The 17,347-nt window shown below is 41.9% G+C and overlaps 1 protein-coding gene across 3 annotated transcripts in view; it reads left to right on the forward strand.

Annotated features, from left to right (window-relative positions):
- The window catches only part of FRMD3 (FERM domain containing 3), a 124,245-nt gene that overhangs the window by 96,438 nt on the left and 10,460 nt on the right, over nucleotides 1–17,347 (forward strand). For 2 of the 3 annotated variants that reach the window (XM_053407818.1, XM_053407819.1), the window contains 7 exons: nucleotides 924–1,012; nucleotides 5,704–5,767; nucleotides 6,568–6,656; nucleotides 8,343–8,417; nucleotides 9,641–9,709; nucleotides 10,811–10,932; nucleotides 12,642–12,785. In XM_053407818.1, the coding sequence (XP_053263793.1) occupies nucleotides 924–1,012; nucleotides 5,704–5,767; nucleotides 6,568–6,656; nucleotides 8,343–8,417; nucleotides 9,641–9,709; nucleotides 10,811–10,932; nucleotides 12,642–12,785 (652 nt within the window). The remainder of the gene's footprint in view (nucleotides 1–923; nucleotides 1,013–5,703; nucleotides 5,768–6,567; nucleotides 6,657–8,342; nucleotides 8,418–9,640; nucleotides 9,710–10,810; nucleotides 10,933–12,641; nucleotides 12,786–17,347) is intronic. The other variant, XM_053407820.1, reaches the window with a different exon arrangement.

Genomic DNA, 17,347 nt, shown 5'->3' on the forward strand with positions numbered 1-17,347 from the left:
GAGCACCGCAACCCCAGAGTCATCTGCGACTAATGATCAGGGGTCCCTTCTTATTTACCTAATAAGAAGACCTAGCACTCATTCAAAAGCCAGAATCAGCAGATCAGCACTGAGTGAAATGACATCAGCATGCAACAACTGAGATGACCCTCAGGTAAGTGAGGAATGCATCACTTAATAGCAGCTCCCAGTGCATCTAAAACTCACCTCAGTTGGAGTCCAAACTGATGTAAGCTGGATGTCAACATGGAAAATGACAGGAAAGGTTCAAAAATAGGTTCCTGAATAGACCAAGTGGAGCTGATTAGGAATATAGTACAGTACTACCTTGGTGTCATGGGCGCAGTGAAGAGGGGGCAGCAGGGCAGCTGCACCCCCATCAAGTAAAGAAATAAAAAAACTAACTGACAAATCACAACATAGATACAATAGCTCAGTTCTGACCTCCAACATATATCCTGCCCCCCCAACATAAATTCTGGCTATACCCATGCTTGGGTTTGAATGGAGGGGAGAAATCACTCTGTTATTTTTGCATAATAGTGTAGTGCCTCAGTAAAATTTGAAACATTCTTCACTATTATGTGTCTCTCCATTGCTAAAAAGGTGTCTTGCACTGGTATAAACTATAAAACTTAGCAAGAGAGACTATCATATAAATGTACTTACATTACATTTTTATGTTAACAATTATATATGACCATTATGTTAAACCTTCTGCGCTGCCCACTAAACCTGATTATATTCTGGCAAATGCAACAAGCTGGCTTTCTTAAACAGCTGGAACACCAGCTTAAAAGCAAATTCAAAGGATCTTCTACAATATGAGGAAATATATGTAGCCAAATATTGAATTTTCTGCATGTTTGAACACCCCCCCTACAGTTTCTAATTTGTTTTATCTTTTTTCCCTTTCTTTCAAGGATTCAACAGGGACCACAACATTTTTAGGATTCACAGCCACAGGTTTTGTTGTTTTCCAGGGAAATAAAAGGATACATTTGCTAAAATGGTGAGCTGAAAAATGGTTAACGGAATATGATTTTTAATGTTATAACATGTCTAGATTTCTTCCCTTCCAAAAACTTACATTGGAAAGTCTTGACATATATATATTCATTGTTAAGTGTTTTTAGTGAAACAGGATTATCAGTCCACATTTAAAACATGCATTTCAGTTTAGCTGATGGGGGTCCAGGGATTGTGTGGTAGAGAAACTTCCAGTGGTGAATTGATAAAAAGTAAGGTGATGTGCTTGAACCTTCCTGGAGACCATGTATCCTGTTTTCTAAGCCATACTTCCTCATCTAGATGTTTGAGAGACTGTGATTAATGTATGAGTAAAGTCCAGATTTTTGGGACGCTGTGGTCTAAAGCAGAGAGCCTAGGACTTGCCGATCAGAAGGTCAGCGGTTCGAATCCCCGCAACGGGGTGAGCTCCCGTTGCCCAGTCCCTGCTCCTGCCAACCTAGCAGTTCGAAAGAACATCAAAGTGCAAGTAGATAAATAGGTACTGCTCCAGCGGGAAGGTAAACGGCGTTTCCATGCGCTGCTCTGGTTTGCCAGAAGCGGCTTAGTCATGCTGGCCACATGACCCGGAAGCTGTATGCCAACTCCCTTGGCCAATAAAGCGAGATGAGCGCTGCAACCCCAGAGTTGGCCACAACTGGACTTAATGGTCAGGGGTCCCTTTACCTTTACCTTAAGGTATTCTTTATGTGAGTATATTGTATTTAGATTTAGATTTAGATTTAGCTTGCTACCAACCACCATGTCCATTCACCCTTGTGAAGTCAAGACAGCTGATGGTGGGGAAAATCTGGATCAAGGTGATCCAACGTGCAGCCCAAGAGCCAGTTTTTGGCGGCTCTTGGCAACATTTGACTTTCATCCTACCTTCCCAAAGCCAGGAAAGTGCTGACTAGGCTTTGGGAAGGAGGTGTGAGGGCCCTGACTGGGTGCTAGAGTCCTCTGGCCTCCTTCCCAAAGCCTAGTCAGCACTTTCCCAGCTTTGAGAAGGAGGTGGGAGTTCTCTAGGACCCTGCCAGAGCCTTCCCAAAACTCAGTGCCAGGTGAGATAGAAGGAGATCATCCACATTGTGGGAGCTAAGCAAAAAGAAATGGACACTTTCCATACATTCAGAGAAGCACTTACATCTCCAAACTTCATGCATGTATAGCAGTCATGTCAAACCAGTCAATCGCGATCTACCGGTCAATCGCGGGGCGTCCCTGCTTGATCCTTGTTGATCGCGTGATCCTGATTGATCACCCCCCCCAAAAAAAGAAACCTCAAGAGCTTTGGTGAATTCTCCTCCAAAAAAGGTCAACAACTTTGGTCAGTCCAATGTGTAGATCACTGCCAGTTTTTTTATAGTGGGACTAGATCGCAGTCTCTTGGGAGTTGGACATGCCTGATGTATCGGGTGAGAATCGGGTTTTGTTAAAGCATTACTTTTAGGTAATGGCACAAGTCTTGAGATCTTTCATATCTCTTACACTGAGAAGTAGTACTACATATACAAACATAATTTCTCCCTGACTTCCAGACTCATCGCCAGAAAGAATGGGGTTCTCTACAACAAGGAAATCCTTTATTTTAAAAATGTGACTCAAATATGGATCAGGCATTACTCCTTACCCATAGAGAGGGGAAGGAGATGCCCAAGACTCATACTAGATTCAGTGTAACATTATGCTAGCTTTTGAAGCTGATTCCAATTTACTGCCCCGGCAAATCCAGTCTCAGATAAAGCACTGAAGTGGCTTCGTCTTCATTTCTGATTGTGAAAGTGACCTTGCTGTACAAATGTAGCCACGGCACAGGACTGAAGTACATGGAAGTTGTATTCTGAACAATATTTCAGTGATTTCCTTTTATTTATTTGAATGCTTTATAGGCCACTTACAATCAAAGTGGTTTACATAAAAAATAAATACATCCTGGTAGCACAAGTATGCAGTAAATATATGCACAACTGTTTAAGAAAAGAGAAAATCCAAGCCAATAGATCTAACATATATTTAACAATAATATAAATTCTAAAAAAGAGAAAATGTGTATAATCTAGCTTTCAAAAACATCCTACTCACATCATGGCTGTCACAACATCTCATTTTCATCAAACACTCTCACCCACATACACAACCATTACGAGGGCTTTATTTCAATGTTTTATAACACATTGGAAGGACAGATCCTGAAGCTGAGGCTCCAAGACTTTGGCCACCTCATGAGAAGAGAAGACTCCCTGGAAAAGACCCTGATGTTGGGAAAGATGGAGGGCACAAGGAGAAGGGGACGACAGAGGACAAGATGGTTGGACAGTGTTCTCGAAGCTACCAGCATGAGTTTGACCAAACTGCGGGAGGCAGTGGAAGACAGGAGTGCCTGGCGTGCTCTGGTCCATGGGGTCACAAAGAGTCGGACACGACTAAGCGACTAAACAACAACAACAACAACATAACACTTCAGCCATAATAACAATTATAAAGCGGCCAAAACTCAATAATAATCAAACTCTCCACATCAACAATGTCAGTAAAACTAGTCCACTCCCACAAAACTGAGAGGTATTCTCGTTCTGCCTCTCAGCTGGCAGGGTAGGGGACACAGTCCTGTAGCAGTGCAGCGTCCAACCCAGGGGATAGTGCAAGTAGCATCAGATCCAAGTTGTACAACCTACACAATTGCTCCTTAGCCTCCTGGTTCATTCCCTGATATTTCTTTTTCTTCTTTGGTGTGCGTGTATATAAAGCTACATTCTTGCCAATAATGCCAAACCAAATCATAACATATACAGTACTCCACCAGTCTCACCCCATGACAGATCTACAGCATGAATCCAGCAACAAATGCAACACAACATCAGTGTGGTTGCACCCTCTCTGCAACTCTAAAGGGTGGCAGGTTCACTTTTATGACTGCAGACTGGGTTTTGCAACGATATTGCAGTTAGACACAACTTTGATCCAAATTCAATCCTTGCCTGCAATTACACGTGCTACCTCTGTATATAGAACCCTCATTGAGATGAATACGATTCAAGCATTTGATTGCATCACTAATGATTAGATTGCATCACTAATGATTCCACCCTGTTTCAAATATAATGTACCACACCTTATTTGTTAAAATGCACTAATTGCCTATGTTTTTATGTGTACTGTGGGCCAGCCAGGGTGGCTGGGGAAACTCAGCCAATTTGGGCAGGGTATAAATAATAATTTTTTTAAATTAATATTATTATTTTAATACTTTATTTCATGCATTTAAGGGTCCTGAAGCATGAGCTATTAAAGCTGAAGTGTGCTATTAAAAATATATAACTTAGTTATGACTTCGTGATTTGTACAAATAAATACAATGCATTTGCGTGAAAGTTTGTAAACAAGGGCAACAGGGTAATTTATTAATTAGGTGCAAATTCTGTAACTTTCCTTTATCTCTGGTTGATTTCAATCTTCTGTCTGAAATGTGGATATACAGCAAATAAAATCTGGATTAACTAATTAACTTAATTAGTTAATTAACTTAATTAGTTAATTAACTTAATTAACTAATGAGGCTTCCATTGTACCTGTGATTAAGTCTCAGTGAACTCAGCAGGTCAGGCTTATTAGTAAGTCCATGACATTTCTGATGACTTGTCCATATTTGGACTGAAAATACCAAACCCAACACAGGCATGCTCTTCTACCCATTTTTAAGTATAAAGCTTTAACCAATACAAGAGATCTATAATTGAATGTTTTAAGGGTGTTATACCTGTCTGTGCATCATCTGTTTCCAAATAATACATTACTTCTCGTTTTCCAACTATCTACCTTTCCAAATATCCTGATGTGGGAAGAGCACCTTATTAACATATTTTGCTGTTCCCCAAATTAATCTCTTCAAAACCAGAAGAGACCAAATGTGGCCCTCCAGGCCTCTTCATAAGGCCCTTGGAACTCTCCACCGGCAACGCCCTGCTCTTCCTCCTAGAGTGCTTGATTGTGACAATGCTTCTTCCTTGCCTGGAGGGAGGATAGAGCGGTGCACGTGTGTGTAGAACCTTCTGACTTTTGCATGGCTGGATTTTAGCCTAATGTACAAAGGTTAAGAGCCACATCTATTGTTCCACCCACTTTTGCCTTTGGCACTGACCACCCCCAGAATATGTCCCTTTAAAAGGTTCCCCAACCCTGTTGCTCTTTTTTGGTTTCATTTCTCCCATGTATTATTTCTTTTCGAGTTGTAGCCAGTGCTGCTGCTGTTCTGCTTCTACAATGAAGATTGCCCCCTTCTCTTCCCTGCAGCCCACTGCACACCTTAAACATCTGTTTTAGGTGGTTTAGGGCCCCCCTGGAGCAGCTTTTGGGGGCATATGGGGAAGTTTAGTTATGCAAGCAGAACTCTGTGCAGGGTTAGATATAAGCCACTATAGATATTATTCTCCTTGGAACCATTCAAAAATTAAAAATAATGCCCCTACTCTCAAATTTTCAATCCAATTTATTGAATGCACAGCATTAAGAAATATATTGAACTGTTCAGTTTGTCTTATGCTATGGGTTTTAATAAGCTGTCCTTACCCTTCGCACTGAAAATAATTCATTTCACCGCAGCTTATTCTGAATGTTTATAGTTTCATGAAACTGCCAATTGTAAAAAAAAAAAAGTAATGTATTTTCCTTATTTAAAGTGCTTTCTTTTTATAGGTGTGATGTCTGCAAATTAAAGTTTGAAGGAAAGACCTTCTATGTGATTGGAATTCAGAAAGAGGTTGGATATTTTAAGTTCCCTGAATACTAAAATATTTTAAGTTCCCTGAATACTAAAATATTTTAAGTTCCCTGAATACTAAAATATTTTAATTTAACATTTGTGCATTTCTAATGGATAGCAAGCATGTTTGTTCTTGATCTTACAAAATAAGCTTTTACCTTGCATATGTGAAGCAGTCAACTTATGCTTTTAATTAAATATAGAATTTCCTCTTATAAAATGTAGCCTAGTTTTAGACAGAGAAAAATGTAACTGAAAAAAACTTAGGAAATCTATATAGCCTGTTGCAAAGGATTCTTCTTTATTGACTAATTTTATGCATATTCATTATTTAACTTACACTTTATATAAGAAGAGTTGGGACAATAATCTTTTTAGTAGCAAATCTTCAGAAATGAAACCATGTCAGCGCTATTACAAATTAGCCGATTCAAAGTTTCTGTGTCTGGACTTTTTATGTTTTTCAATAATCCCAACTGGGAAATCTATACAAAGTGACACAGCAGGAGGCCAGGGGCTTACCAAGATACACTCTAGACCTGCGATAGGAAGGGGGTCTAGAAAAAGCAGAAGGCAACCAGGCTCCATGTTGGGTAAACATGGAGGCAAGATGGAAAGGCATCAGTAGTCTGTGGTATAGATCATGGAACTCTTAGATTTGGAGACTTGGGTGTGGGGAGAGAGACCTAGTGGATCAGAGAGCCCACACTTCAAATTTTCTAAGTTGTAGGCCCTCCCCCAGCTTGAAGAAGTCAACTGTTTATCTACTTTTGTTTAATTTTTCTTTGAACACATAGAAAAAGGCTATGTTGTCATTCCATACCTCTACACCAGCAGCCTGCAAACATCTCTGGAAGTGTGGAGTGGAGAACCAGGCTTTTTACAAGTAAGCAAATCTATGTAATCCCAGGTTATAATGCAGAATGTGTAGATGAGCAGAGAGGAGTGAGAAATTCCTTTCATGTTCAGTGACCATGCTATAATAGCAAAAAAGCACTTTGACTGTTTTGCACATCGGCTTAGTGATGGTCCAGCCTAAGGTGATATCTACATCAATTGATATGATGGCTTTGATGTTGGAAGTGAAGAAATTCCTTCCAAATAACCTAAAGTTTGATTAGGTATATTCAGTCCATATTCTTTAGACACAAAGCAGAATAAGTTTTCGTGTTTTTTTAAAGCAATATTTTTAAAGGATCACCTCACACATGCAACAATTTAGCGTTTGCCACCCAGAGCTGTCACAGTGCTGTTCTGTGTCTGAAACTCTGGGAAAAAGGGGAATTTATGGCACACATTAGCATGGCAAAGGGTAAAAAGGAGATAATCAAAGCAAGGAAATCATTGGAGACAGGAGACGGCCAAACAGTATTTACACAAAATACAAGAAATACTAGGCTTGACATTTGTACATTGCCTCAAAGCACCACCAGTCTCTGCCTAAAGCTCCATTGTGCCTATAAATGAAGTCAGTGCAAGGAAGTCTGACAGTTATGAGACATACTGTTGTAAGTCATGCAGTTGAAATGAGCAAAGCAGAGACATGGTTTTCTCCTCAAATGTGGTGCAGTCTGGGAAACCAGTGGGCCACTGGCCATTTCAAGTTTCTGGGATGCAAACCATACCTTCTGGTTTGTGTAACCTGAGTTCCTTATTATTTTTCGCTCTATTGGACGCACCGGACCATAGGAGGGGGAGAACAGAAAAAAAAAATTCCCCCCCTTGTTCTCCCCCTCTAAGTCAAGGTGCGTTCTGTGCGTTCAAGGTGCGTTCACCCGCTGGGCTCTGGAGGCTTTGGGTTCCTTTCGACCTGCTCTTTGGGGCTGGCGGGGTGGGGGGAGCGCTGCTTTCTCCCACCCCCAGCCCCAAAGACCAGGTCAGGGAACAGCGGGAAGGCGGCTGCTGTCCCCCAAGCTTGTGGGGCTAGCGGTGGGGAGAAGCGCTGCTTTCCCCACCGCCAGCCTCCAAACCAGGTCGGGTTGGGAGGCTGCTATCCGCAAGCCTTGGGAGCCCGCGGGAACTCCCACTGGGCTCCCCAGGCTTGCGGACATCATACCTACATGGAATTACATATGTCCTGACTGTAAATGCATGTGTATCTTTGCAAGAAGTAACTGAGCAACGTACCTGAGCAAGAAGTCACTATTAACCACCAAGAGACAAGGCTGTTCTTTCTAAAGACCTTCCACTTAGGAAATGCATGTAATGACTCTGAAACTGGAATGTTTGAGTGCATGGAGTGGATTTGGTTGACAGAGGACTGAACCCAATTTTGAAAGGCAGAACAGGAATTGCACTGGGACTAGACTGTCTGCATGCTGGCTTTTATATACCCCTCCCTCTAATAATGGTGGACAACTTGCATGTTTATAATGAAACAGATTATTAAACATCATTCAAAGCACATGTACTCTGTAAAGGTTGCTTTGATTTCCTTACCTCTCGGGAAATTGAAACAACATAGCAAGGAGTTTGCAAGTGATAGTGCTAACATTTGTGTATTAACACATCCCTTTCCCCCCCATCTTCCTGGAAATGTAACTGCCTCTGCTTTGCTTTTCCTCCCCTGAAGGTATGCAAAATCAAGCCAAATCAAGACAGTGTCAAGCAGCAAAATATTTTTTAAAGGCAGCAGATTTCGATACAAGTAAGTGTTTTATTATCCTTGTAGCAATGTCTGGGATGGGGCAATGGGAGCTGCCAGTGAGAAGATGGGAAACTTTCTGTAAGGGGTATGGGATGGTTGCTTGAGAGCAATTAGGCAAGATGTCTCACTTGTCTGTTCTAAAGCTTTATTATTGGTGCTAAAAGCCTTTACAATGCAGAGCGCCTCTATTCTAGGTCTTGCTCATTCACTGGCAGAATCTGAGAGTGGGCAGCCCTTAAATCTTCCCCAGCAGAGTAGTTTCTTCACCCCCAGTCTGCGCCTCCCCTCTCTGCGCGAAAGCCTACTGCGCAAGGAAGGCTTGGGTAAAGGGGGACCTCTCTCCTCCCCGCTTTGCTCAGGCAAGGTGTCCTGGCACCGCCTTGCCTCCTCCGAGCCCGGCATCTCCTCCCCACTAGAGGCGGGGCTTTCTTCCTCCGCTGAGGAAGTGCTGCTTCCCACGATCTTTGGGTGCTCTCTGTAATCCGTCCACCTTTTCTCCTCTCGCCCCTGAGCTGATGGCAGTTCCCTGACACTTTCCTTCTGTGATCTTCCTTACCTTAGTTAGGGTAAGTTACCCTAACTTACCTTAGGATCTATGCTTTGGGGGTATTTACATTTTAGTTGCTTTATTCCTTTTTGTAAACTGCCTTATGGAGATGATTGAATAATGATATAAATATTGAAAGGGGGGGGGGAGTGAACTTGGAGACCAAGACTGTAATTCTGCACACATTTACTTGGGAGTAAGTTCTGTTGGACTCAGAGAGACTTGCTTCTGAGTAAACATTCCTTCACCAATTATTCATATGAAATGTCTATGAGAAGATGAAGCCATGTTGTGTTTGGTAGGCAAGGGCCATATTGGAGCCAACCACAGATAGAACCTCTGTTGTAAATCAGAAATCAGTAAGCTGTGGTCTTCCAAATCTTCCTGGTCAACAACTCCCTGACCACTGGCCACTCTCACTGGGGGTGGTCAAAGTGGGGAGTCCAACAGCATTTGGAGGGCTGAAGTTTCCATATTCTTCTGGTAAATAAAGCTGGGATTTTAGCTGCAATTCTTTCAAATGAGTTGAATTAATTTTTAAATATAGATCAGCGTTATATAGGCTAATATCCTTTAAATACAGATATTGATTGGTTGAAGTATTCAGTTACCCTACTGCACATAACATCTTAATCTTTCAAATAGCCCATATGTTAAACTTTGTGTTTTGTTATAGTGGGAAAGTTGCAAAAGAGGTTGTTGAAGCAAGTTCTAAAATTCGGAGGGAGCCACCGGAAGTGAACAGGTACTTTGTCATCTGAATTCTGCTAGCACAAATGGCTGTGAATGTCCAGAGAAGCCCTTGGAGCTTTTGTTCTTGGCTGCCAAATTGGTCATCATCCTAGTTCATGTCAGCATTGCCAATGTCACCTATACCTTCGAGACCAAAGAACTGAAGTAGAAGTCACACACTGTGTATTTAATAATAATAATAATAATAATAATAATAATAATAATAATAATAATAAAAATAAAATTATTATTATTATTATTAATACCCCGCCCATCTGGCTGGGTTTCCCCAGCCACTCTGGGCGGCTTCCAACAGAATATTAAAATACAATAATCTATTAAACATTAAAAGCTTCCCTAAACAGGGCTGCCTTCAGATGTCTTCTACAAGTCTGGTAGTTGTTTTTCTCTTTGACATCTGGTGGGAGGGTGTTCCACAGGGCGGGTGCCACTACCGAGAAGGCCCTCTGCCTGGCTCCTTGTAACTTGGCTTCTCGCAAGTTTGCTGACTTATTGGGTAGGAAGTTGCTCAAATGCAAGGAAAGCAGAAAGCAACTATAAGGTTCTTTTTCTGTTTTCTGGCCCATTCCTGCAAAGGAACCACAATCTTAGAAAATCCCAATGCTTGCCAAACAAGAAAATAATAATTGAGCAGAGCCACAATCACTGGCCACTATAAACACTGCATTGGCCAGAAGGTGGTGAAATGAACCTAGACATAAACCTCTTTACTGCCTGGGCTGGGAAGGTGTGAAAATACGGTGAGCATATTTGATCTCACTAAAATCTATACAGTGAAGACTGGGCTCACCATTGAATTCCCCCCCCCCCAATTGCTATTTCCTTGCTTTTCATTATTTCACATTTTACATACCTCATTTTCCTGCTGACCAAATATCACACAATAATATTCTAGGGACTGTGTAAAATAAGGAAAGGTAGACCTTTACAAAATGCTCTTAAAGTGTTTCTGAACAAAGAAACACTATGAAGAGAATAGACTGGCACCAACTGGCCCTGCTATGCCTTTTGTTATATGCTTTGAAATATTGGGGTTTTATTTATTGGCAAGTGTTTATTGGTGAATAAGGTCTCATTTCCCGCTTCTTCTCAGAACCAACATTACTCAGAGTCGCAGCTCTCACTCTTTGAACAAACAGCTCATAATTAACATGGAGCCTTTGCAACCTCTCCTTCCAGCCTCAAATGATCAGGAAGATGTCCTCTCTGATGAAGGCAAGTCTGTTCCTGATGCAGCTTCTTGTTTGTTTGTTTGTTTGTTTGTTTGTTCTCTCTCTCTCTCTCTCTCTCTCTCTCTCTCTCTCTCTCTCACACACACACACACACACACACACAGCAAACAAAAAATAGTCCAAACCAAGCAGATTTTGTGCATAGAATTCTAATTTAACTTTTGAGAGATGTATGCCAATACTGAACGATCCTTTTCATTTGGAGTAACAGGAAACAGCAGCACCACTTTTAAAATAACAACAACAATCTTTATTGCAGTCCAGAGACCCAATAAATCATTACAAAGCAATACACAATTCATGCAGCCTACCACCAGGTTGAACAAGCATTTTGTTCAGAATATAGGGATCATTGGTTCTTGCAGCCACCGATAAAAACTTTGCCACTGCGAATGTTCTAGCATTTGTCCGGTCTTCCCATAGGAACCTGACATAAAATTAGTATTCTGTTTTTGAAAATGAAACATTTCAGCTATTTTTGCTTATATTAGAGGCTGCTGCAGGCCTAACATGAAGAGCAGGAACTGGGACTCCTTCATTTGTATCATAATCTTGTGAAGTAGAACCCTCATTCTATAGATGCAGCACTTAGGTTGAGGGATTACAAATTGTACAAGGCTTCCCATTGAGTCTCATGACTGAACTGGGATTTGAACCCAGAATCTGAGACTTCCATTGTCCAGTGAACCCATTGGCTTTTCTTGTGGAAAGCCTTATGGCGAGAGTGCAGTATAACCACATTTACTCATATGGGCACAAATAGCCTGGATTTTGTGTACTTTCAAGGGGATTCTGTTTAGAAACCTAATATGCCCAGGTGGAATTGGGAAAATCCATTAGAATATCAGGTGGCACAAGAGTGTCTTCCTTTTCTTGGAGGCTGTCTAGTTCTGAGTACGAGATGCTGGAAACCGCAGAAGGGGAGAGTGCTCTTCTGTTGGGGTCCTGTCTGCTTCCATGGGCATATTGTTTGCTCCTGTGAAAACCAGATGCTGGCTAGATGTGCCACTGGCCTGATTCAACAGGCTCTTCTTAAGTTCTTTTGTTTGCAGTATCAAAGGAAAGGCACTATTAGTTTGTTAGGAAGAAAGAGTTAGGGCTATTTTAGTAAGCATGTGATAGAAGCAGCAATAGGAGTTTGCATAGGCTACTGAAGATGGTTGGGGAGGAAGTTTTGTATGTGAACTGATTTTAACTAAGCACCATCAGAGTGGAACCGTGCTGTTCGATCTCTTTCTCATCAGCTTTAATGGGGAGCTGCAACATCTAAACTTATTTGTTTCACAGGGTGGTATACTGTAGGTGGTGATATTATTGTGCTAACTTCACAATTCTCCCATTATTTTGTTATTCCTGGGCAACATCCCCTATTTCCAGCTTTCATGATGTGGCTGTATGTGACTGAATTTCCCCATCTCCAGTCCTCCCTCCTTTCTCCCTGATCTTCTACCTTTGTCCCTACATGAAATGCACAGTTTAATGAAAGCTCAGGTTTTCTTTTTAATGTGTTCCTTCAGAGCATGCAGCTGATATTATTCCTATCCTGAAAGCCGCCTTGGCTTTTTTCTTTTACTGGTTCCTTAGACCTTCCTAAACTTTAAAAAGTCTTCAGCTTCTTTAGCCGGGTGGCTGAGAAGCTTCTCCGGCTGGGATCTGGCTCTCACTGCTGCTGCTCCTTTTATACTCTGGCAGGGGAAGACCCTGCCATCAGTCCTCACCTGGTCCAGCATGACCCCATCCCTGTGTTCCTCCCTGGAAGCCTGGCAGCTTGGGAATCTGGCTCCTTCTCCGTACCGCATGATTCTCCCTCCTGTGTTCGTGCCCCCAGATGTCTCGGTGAGTGATGCTTTGGGGTGTCTTGGGCATTTGGTGGCTAGAGGAGGGCTGGCTAAATAACTACTGTATATATATTGCAGGTATATATGTGTGTGTGACTACTGGGTTAAAAAATGCATTTGTTTGTGTGATAGATGAAGAATCAGGCAGACATAGTGTACACTGTCTTCCTCATTGAAACATGGTCACTTTTCCGAGCACAATTCAAACTGTTGGTGCTGACATTTAAAGCCCTAAACGGCCTCAGTCCAGTATACTTGAAGGAGCATCTCCACCCCCATTGTTCTGCCTGGACACTGAGGTCCAGTGCCAAGGGCCTTCTGGTGGTTCCCTTACTGCGAGAAGCCAAGTTACAGGGAACCAGGCAGAGGGCCTTCTCGGTAGTGGCACCCACCCTGTGGAACACCCTCCCACCAGATGTGAAAGAGAAAAACAACTACCAGGCTTTTAGAAGACATCTGAAGGCAGCCCTGTTTAGGGACGCTTTTAATGTTTGACGGACTATTGCATTTTAATATTCTGTTGGAAGCCACCCAGAGTGGCTGGGGAAGTCCAGCCAGATGGGCGGGGTATAAATCAATTATTATTATTATTATTATTATTATTATTATTATTATTATTATTATTATGTATTCAGGGACTGGGTTTATGGATTACTCACAGTGGCATTTTCCAGAACCCTGAACCTTTCTCTGAAGATCGCTCCTTGGGTTTAAACACTGGTCATTTGGGGAATAAGAGTAGTACAGGATTTTCGACATACTGCATTCTGGCCTTGCTATCACGCTTATTCCAGTTTGGTCCAGAGGGGAGGGCTATAACTCAGTGATAGAGCATCTGCCTTGCATGCAGAAGACCCCCAGGTCCATTCCCCAGCATCTCCTGCTAAGGCTGGGAGAGAAACCTGTCTGAAACCCTGAAGACCTGCTGCCAGTCATTGCTGAGCTGGCTGGACCAATGGTTTGACTTGGTAGGAGGCAACTTCCTATGTTCCCATATCTACTTCTGCAGACTGCCATGAATAAATTGGCAGCATATTCTCCCTTAGTCATTAGATTCGTGAAGGGCTTGGTGCTTTTGAAAGCTCTATCCAAGAGGATTCTGTGAGTCATGAACTATTAATACAGTCCACATGAAGCTGCTGGGATCACCTTGGATCTCTGTGATCTCATGTTCCTTATCAAAGGTTGCTGTCCTGATGACAGGGACTTTGCTGCTGGTCCATAGTATAGATATGCAATACCACCCCCCCTTCTCAGTTATATGGTGGGTTAGCCCCAGTCCTGCAACAGTAGGTGATAGTTACCGTATTTTTCGCTCCATAAGACGCACCAGACCACAAGACACACCTAGTTTTTGGAGGAGGAAAACAAGAAAAAAAATATTCTGAATCTCAGAAGCCAGAACAGCAAGTGGGATCGCTGCGTAGTGAAAGCAGCAATCGCCTTTGCTGTTCTGGCTTCTGGGATAGCTGCACAGCCTGCATTCGCTCCATAAGACACACACACATTTCCCCTTACTTTTTAGGAGGGAAAAGGTGAGTCTTATAGAGCAAAAAATACAGTAATTGTACAGATGCCTTGGGATGCCTTGCAGCAATAGGAATAGCCTTTGCCTCTTTTAAAATGCAAAGATGTGCACTTCTAATTCTGGAGAGTGGGAGCAAAGTACATATTTCAATGGACATCCCCCAACCATTAATACACAGGAAATGTTCTTGAAATAGTAGGCATTGCTGCAAGTTGGTGCTCGTGTAGCCTTGGTTTAATGCAGTTGTTGTTAAGAATCTAGATGACATTCACAAAAATAGAGCGTGCATTATGGAGAGCGTGCATATATGTATTCAGCAAAGCTAGCACTTCCGCTGCAAAGAAGCCACATTTAACCAGCAAGATACTAAGGCAAGCCTTTCAATAGCTAAATGGAGCAGAAATGTTCCAAATGCCTCTGAATACCAGTTGCTGAAGGGAGCAAAATTATAGGTGTGTGCATGTGTGCGCATGCAGACACATGCATGTGCCAATAGCAGTGAATTTTCAAAAATATGAATTTTCCAAAAATAGAGAGAGAAAGTGGGAGAAATCATTAGCAAGCATTACCTAAAAACAGAGGCCCACATCTTCCAAAGAGACAGGCTAAAATGACAGATTTGTTGGCTGTTGTTTCTGAATGAGAGCTAAGGTTATTTTAGCTCCGTGGCTTCAGCGAGGATTGTTTTCTGTATGTTTGGTGTCACTGAAGCAACCAGGCCTGAACGCAGATGACGGCTGGAATTCAGGCACCAGAAATGTCTTTGACACCTGACCGCAGTAATGATTTCCAACACGAGGAGTGCATTTGTGAAGAGAAAGGATCTGTTTCCTGCTTGTAGACAGTTTGATTTAATGGCTATGAATGTGTGTGGCTGACTCAGCTGTATGATTTCAGGCTATACGTCTCAGCACAAATTCTTCAGCCCTCCATATGTGGGTTTTTCCATGTAATATGATACGACTTATTTATTTATTTTACACAAGTGTATCTGTTGACCTTGAACATAATTCACCACCTTCATCGATCCATTTGCTCACCTCGGGAGGCTTGTCTGTGAATTAGGGAACATGTTAATAACTTGGTGAGGCCCTTATGATTTTATGCATTATAAAAATAGCACATCAGCACCACTTGTTGGCAGTTAGAAGCTTGCTTTTTATATCCTAGAAACTGCTCCAAGGGGTGTATTTTGCATCAGAGGATGACACAGGGATGCTGTGTCTGAAAATATGACACAACAGTCCGAAGCAGTTGTTCCTCTTCCCCAGAAAAAGACACTGAAATACTCGAGTGGGAAATGAAATCAACATAATTGCTCATGTACACTCTGAAATTTGTCTGTGCCTTTACTTATAAGGTCTCCTAGTAGAAATAGTGGTTCCAGTGGAACATGGTATGCATAGTAAACAAAATTGCCATTTGTGGGAATCAACATGTCTTTTGCTGACCTGCAAAAATGGCATTGGTTCTGTCTGATGGATTGTGGACAGCATGATGATTTTGAGTCAAACATTAACCACCTCTCCTCATTCTACATCTAATCTCACCCTTATTAACTTTTCCTTTGAGATAGAATCATTCATAAGAACATAGGAAGCTGCCACATTCCAAGCTGACATTGTCCTATTAAACTATTTGGGAGTGGCTCTCTAGGTTTTAACTCTAGTCTCTCCAGGAGATTCTGGTGATTACACCCAAGACTTTCTGCATGAAGCTACAGATGGGCAAATCCCTCGGTTTCAGTTTCTTTTTTAGAACCTTAAGTTTGGCTCTTCACATTTCCATGTAAGATTGCAGTTTCTTTTAAAGTTCTTGTGAAAACACTTCAGCAAATTCCTCTTAATATACACATTTTTTTCAAAGCAATGCTGCCTGTTCTGCGTTTTTTTTAACCAGGCAATATCTCCTAATGTAACACATTTTAAATATTACTAATATATGCATTTTTATCTACTGTTTACCCTAGTACATGCATTTTTGCACACACTACTTGGCTGGAAATCTGCACTGCAAAATTCAAAAAAGTGTGAATCTTGAAGGATGGCTGCATTTCGGTTTGCATATTTTTTGGGAAAGTGTAAATTAGGTAGGTTCAAATTCCTCCCCCATCCCTGCGCACAACACCTGTATCCTACCATGGTGCTGTAATCCTCTCCAGGAGACTCATTCTGTTCTTTTTGCACTCCTAGTTGCATTTCCCCTAAACTCTCAATGACTCAGCATAACAATTGACAGATGGGACGCACAGATGGCCCCGGATTCTGCTGCATTTTACCCCGGCCAGATTTTTGCCTTCAGCTATTCAAGAAGCATCAACTCTTCAGAGTGTGCTTTCTTCCTAATGTCTTATTTCTTCCAAACTTTATTTATTTATTTATTTATTTATTTATTTATTTATTTATTTATTTGCTTATTTATTTGCTTATTTGCTTATTTGTTATTTTATTTGCCTATATGTTCCACTTTTCTTCATAGAAACTTAAGGTGGCATACATGGTTCTCCCTCATCCTCACAACCAGGGGTACCAACTTGAATAAAATATTGGGGGGGGGGAGGTAAGCCCTTCCCCCATAATCAATCACATGAAGCAGTGCACACACAGTATTTGAATGGCAATTTCCATCAACTTTTTTGGGGGGGGCACTCAAATATTTTATTGGGAGGGTTGAAGGCCCCTTGCCTATAGAGATTTGGAGCCCAGGGTTCTTAATCACACGGGGAACATCCATGATTACCAGAGGTCCTCTGGTAATGATTACCTTCAGAACCTCGCCCTCCAACTTGTGCAGTTTGGAATTTGGTGTGCTTGTCACTCCTTGTGTGTTAGTTTCACCTACAGAGTATCACATGCTGAAGAGATGTCCATATCAGTAAAACAGTGTTTCCATGTGCTCTGGCACTCATCATGGTGTCCCGTTGCGCCAGAAGTGGCTTAGTCCTGCTGGTCCCATGACCCAGAAAGCTGTCTGTGGACAAACACCGGCTCCCTCGGCCTGAAAGCGAGATGAGCTCCACACCCTCCACTCTG

This window comes from Podarcis raffonei, chromosome 11 (genome assembly GCF_027172205.1).
Source record: "Podarcis raffonei isolate rPodRaf1 chromosome 11, rPodRaf1.pri, whole genome shotgun sequence".
Classification (NCBI taxonomy): domain Eukaryota; kingdom Metazoa; phylum Chordata; class Lepidosauria; order Squamata; family Lacertidae; genus Podarcis; species Podarcis raffonei.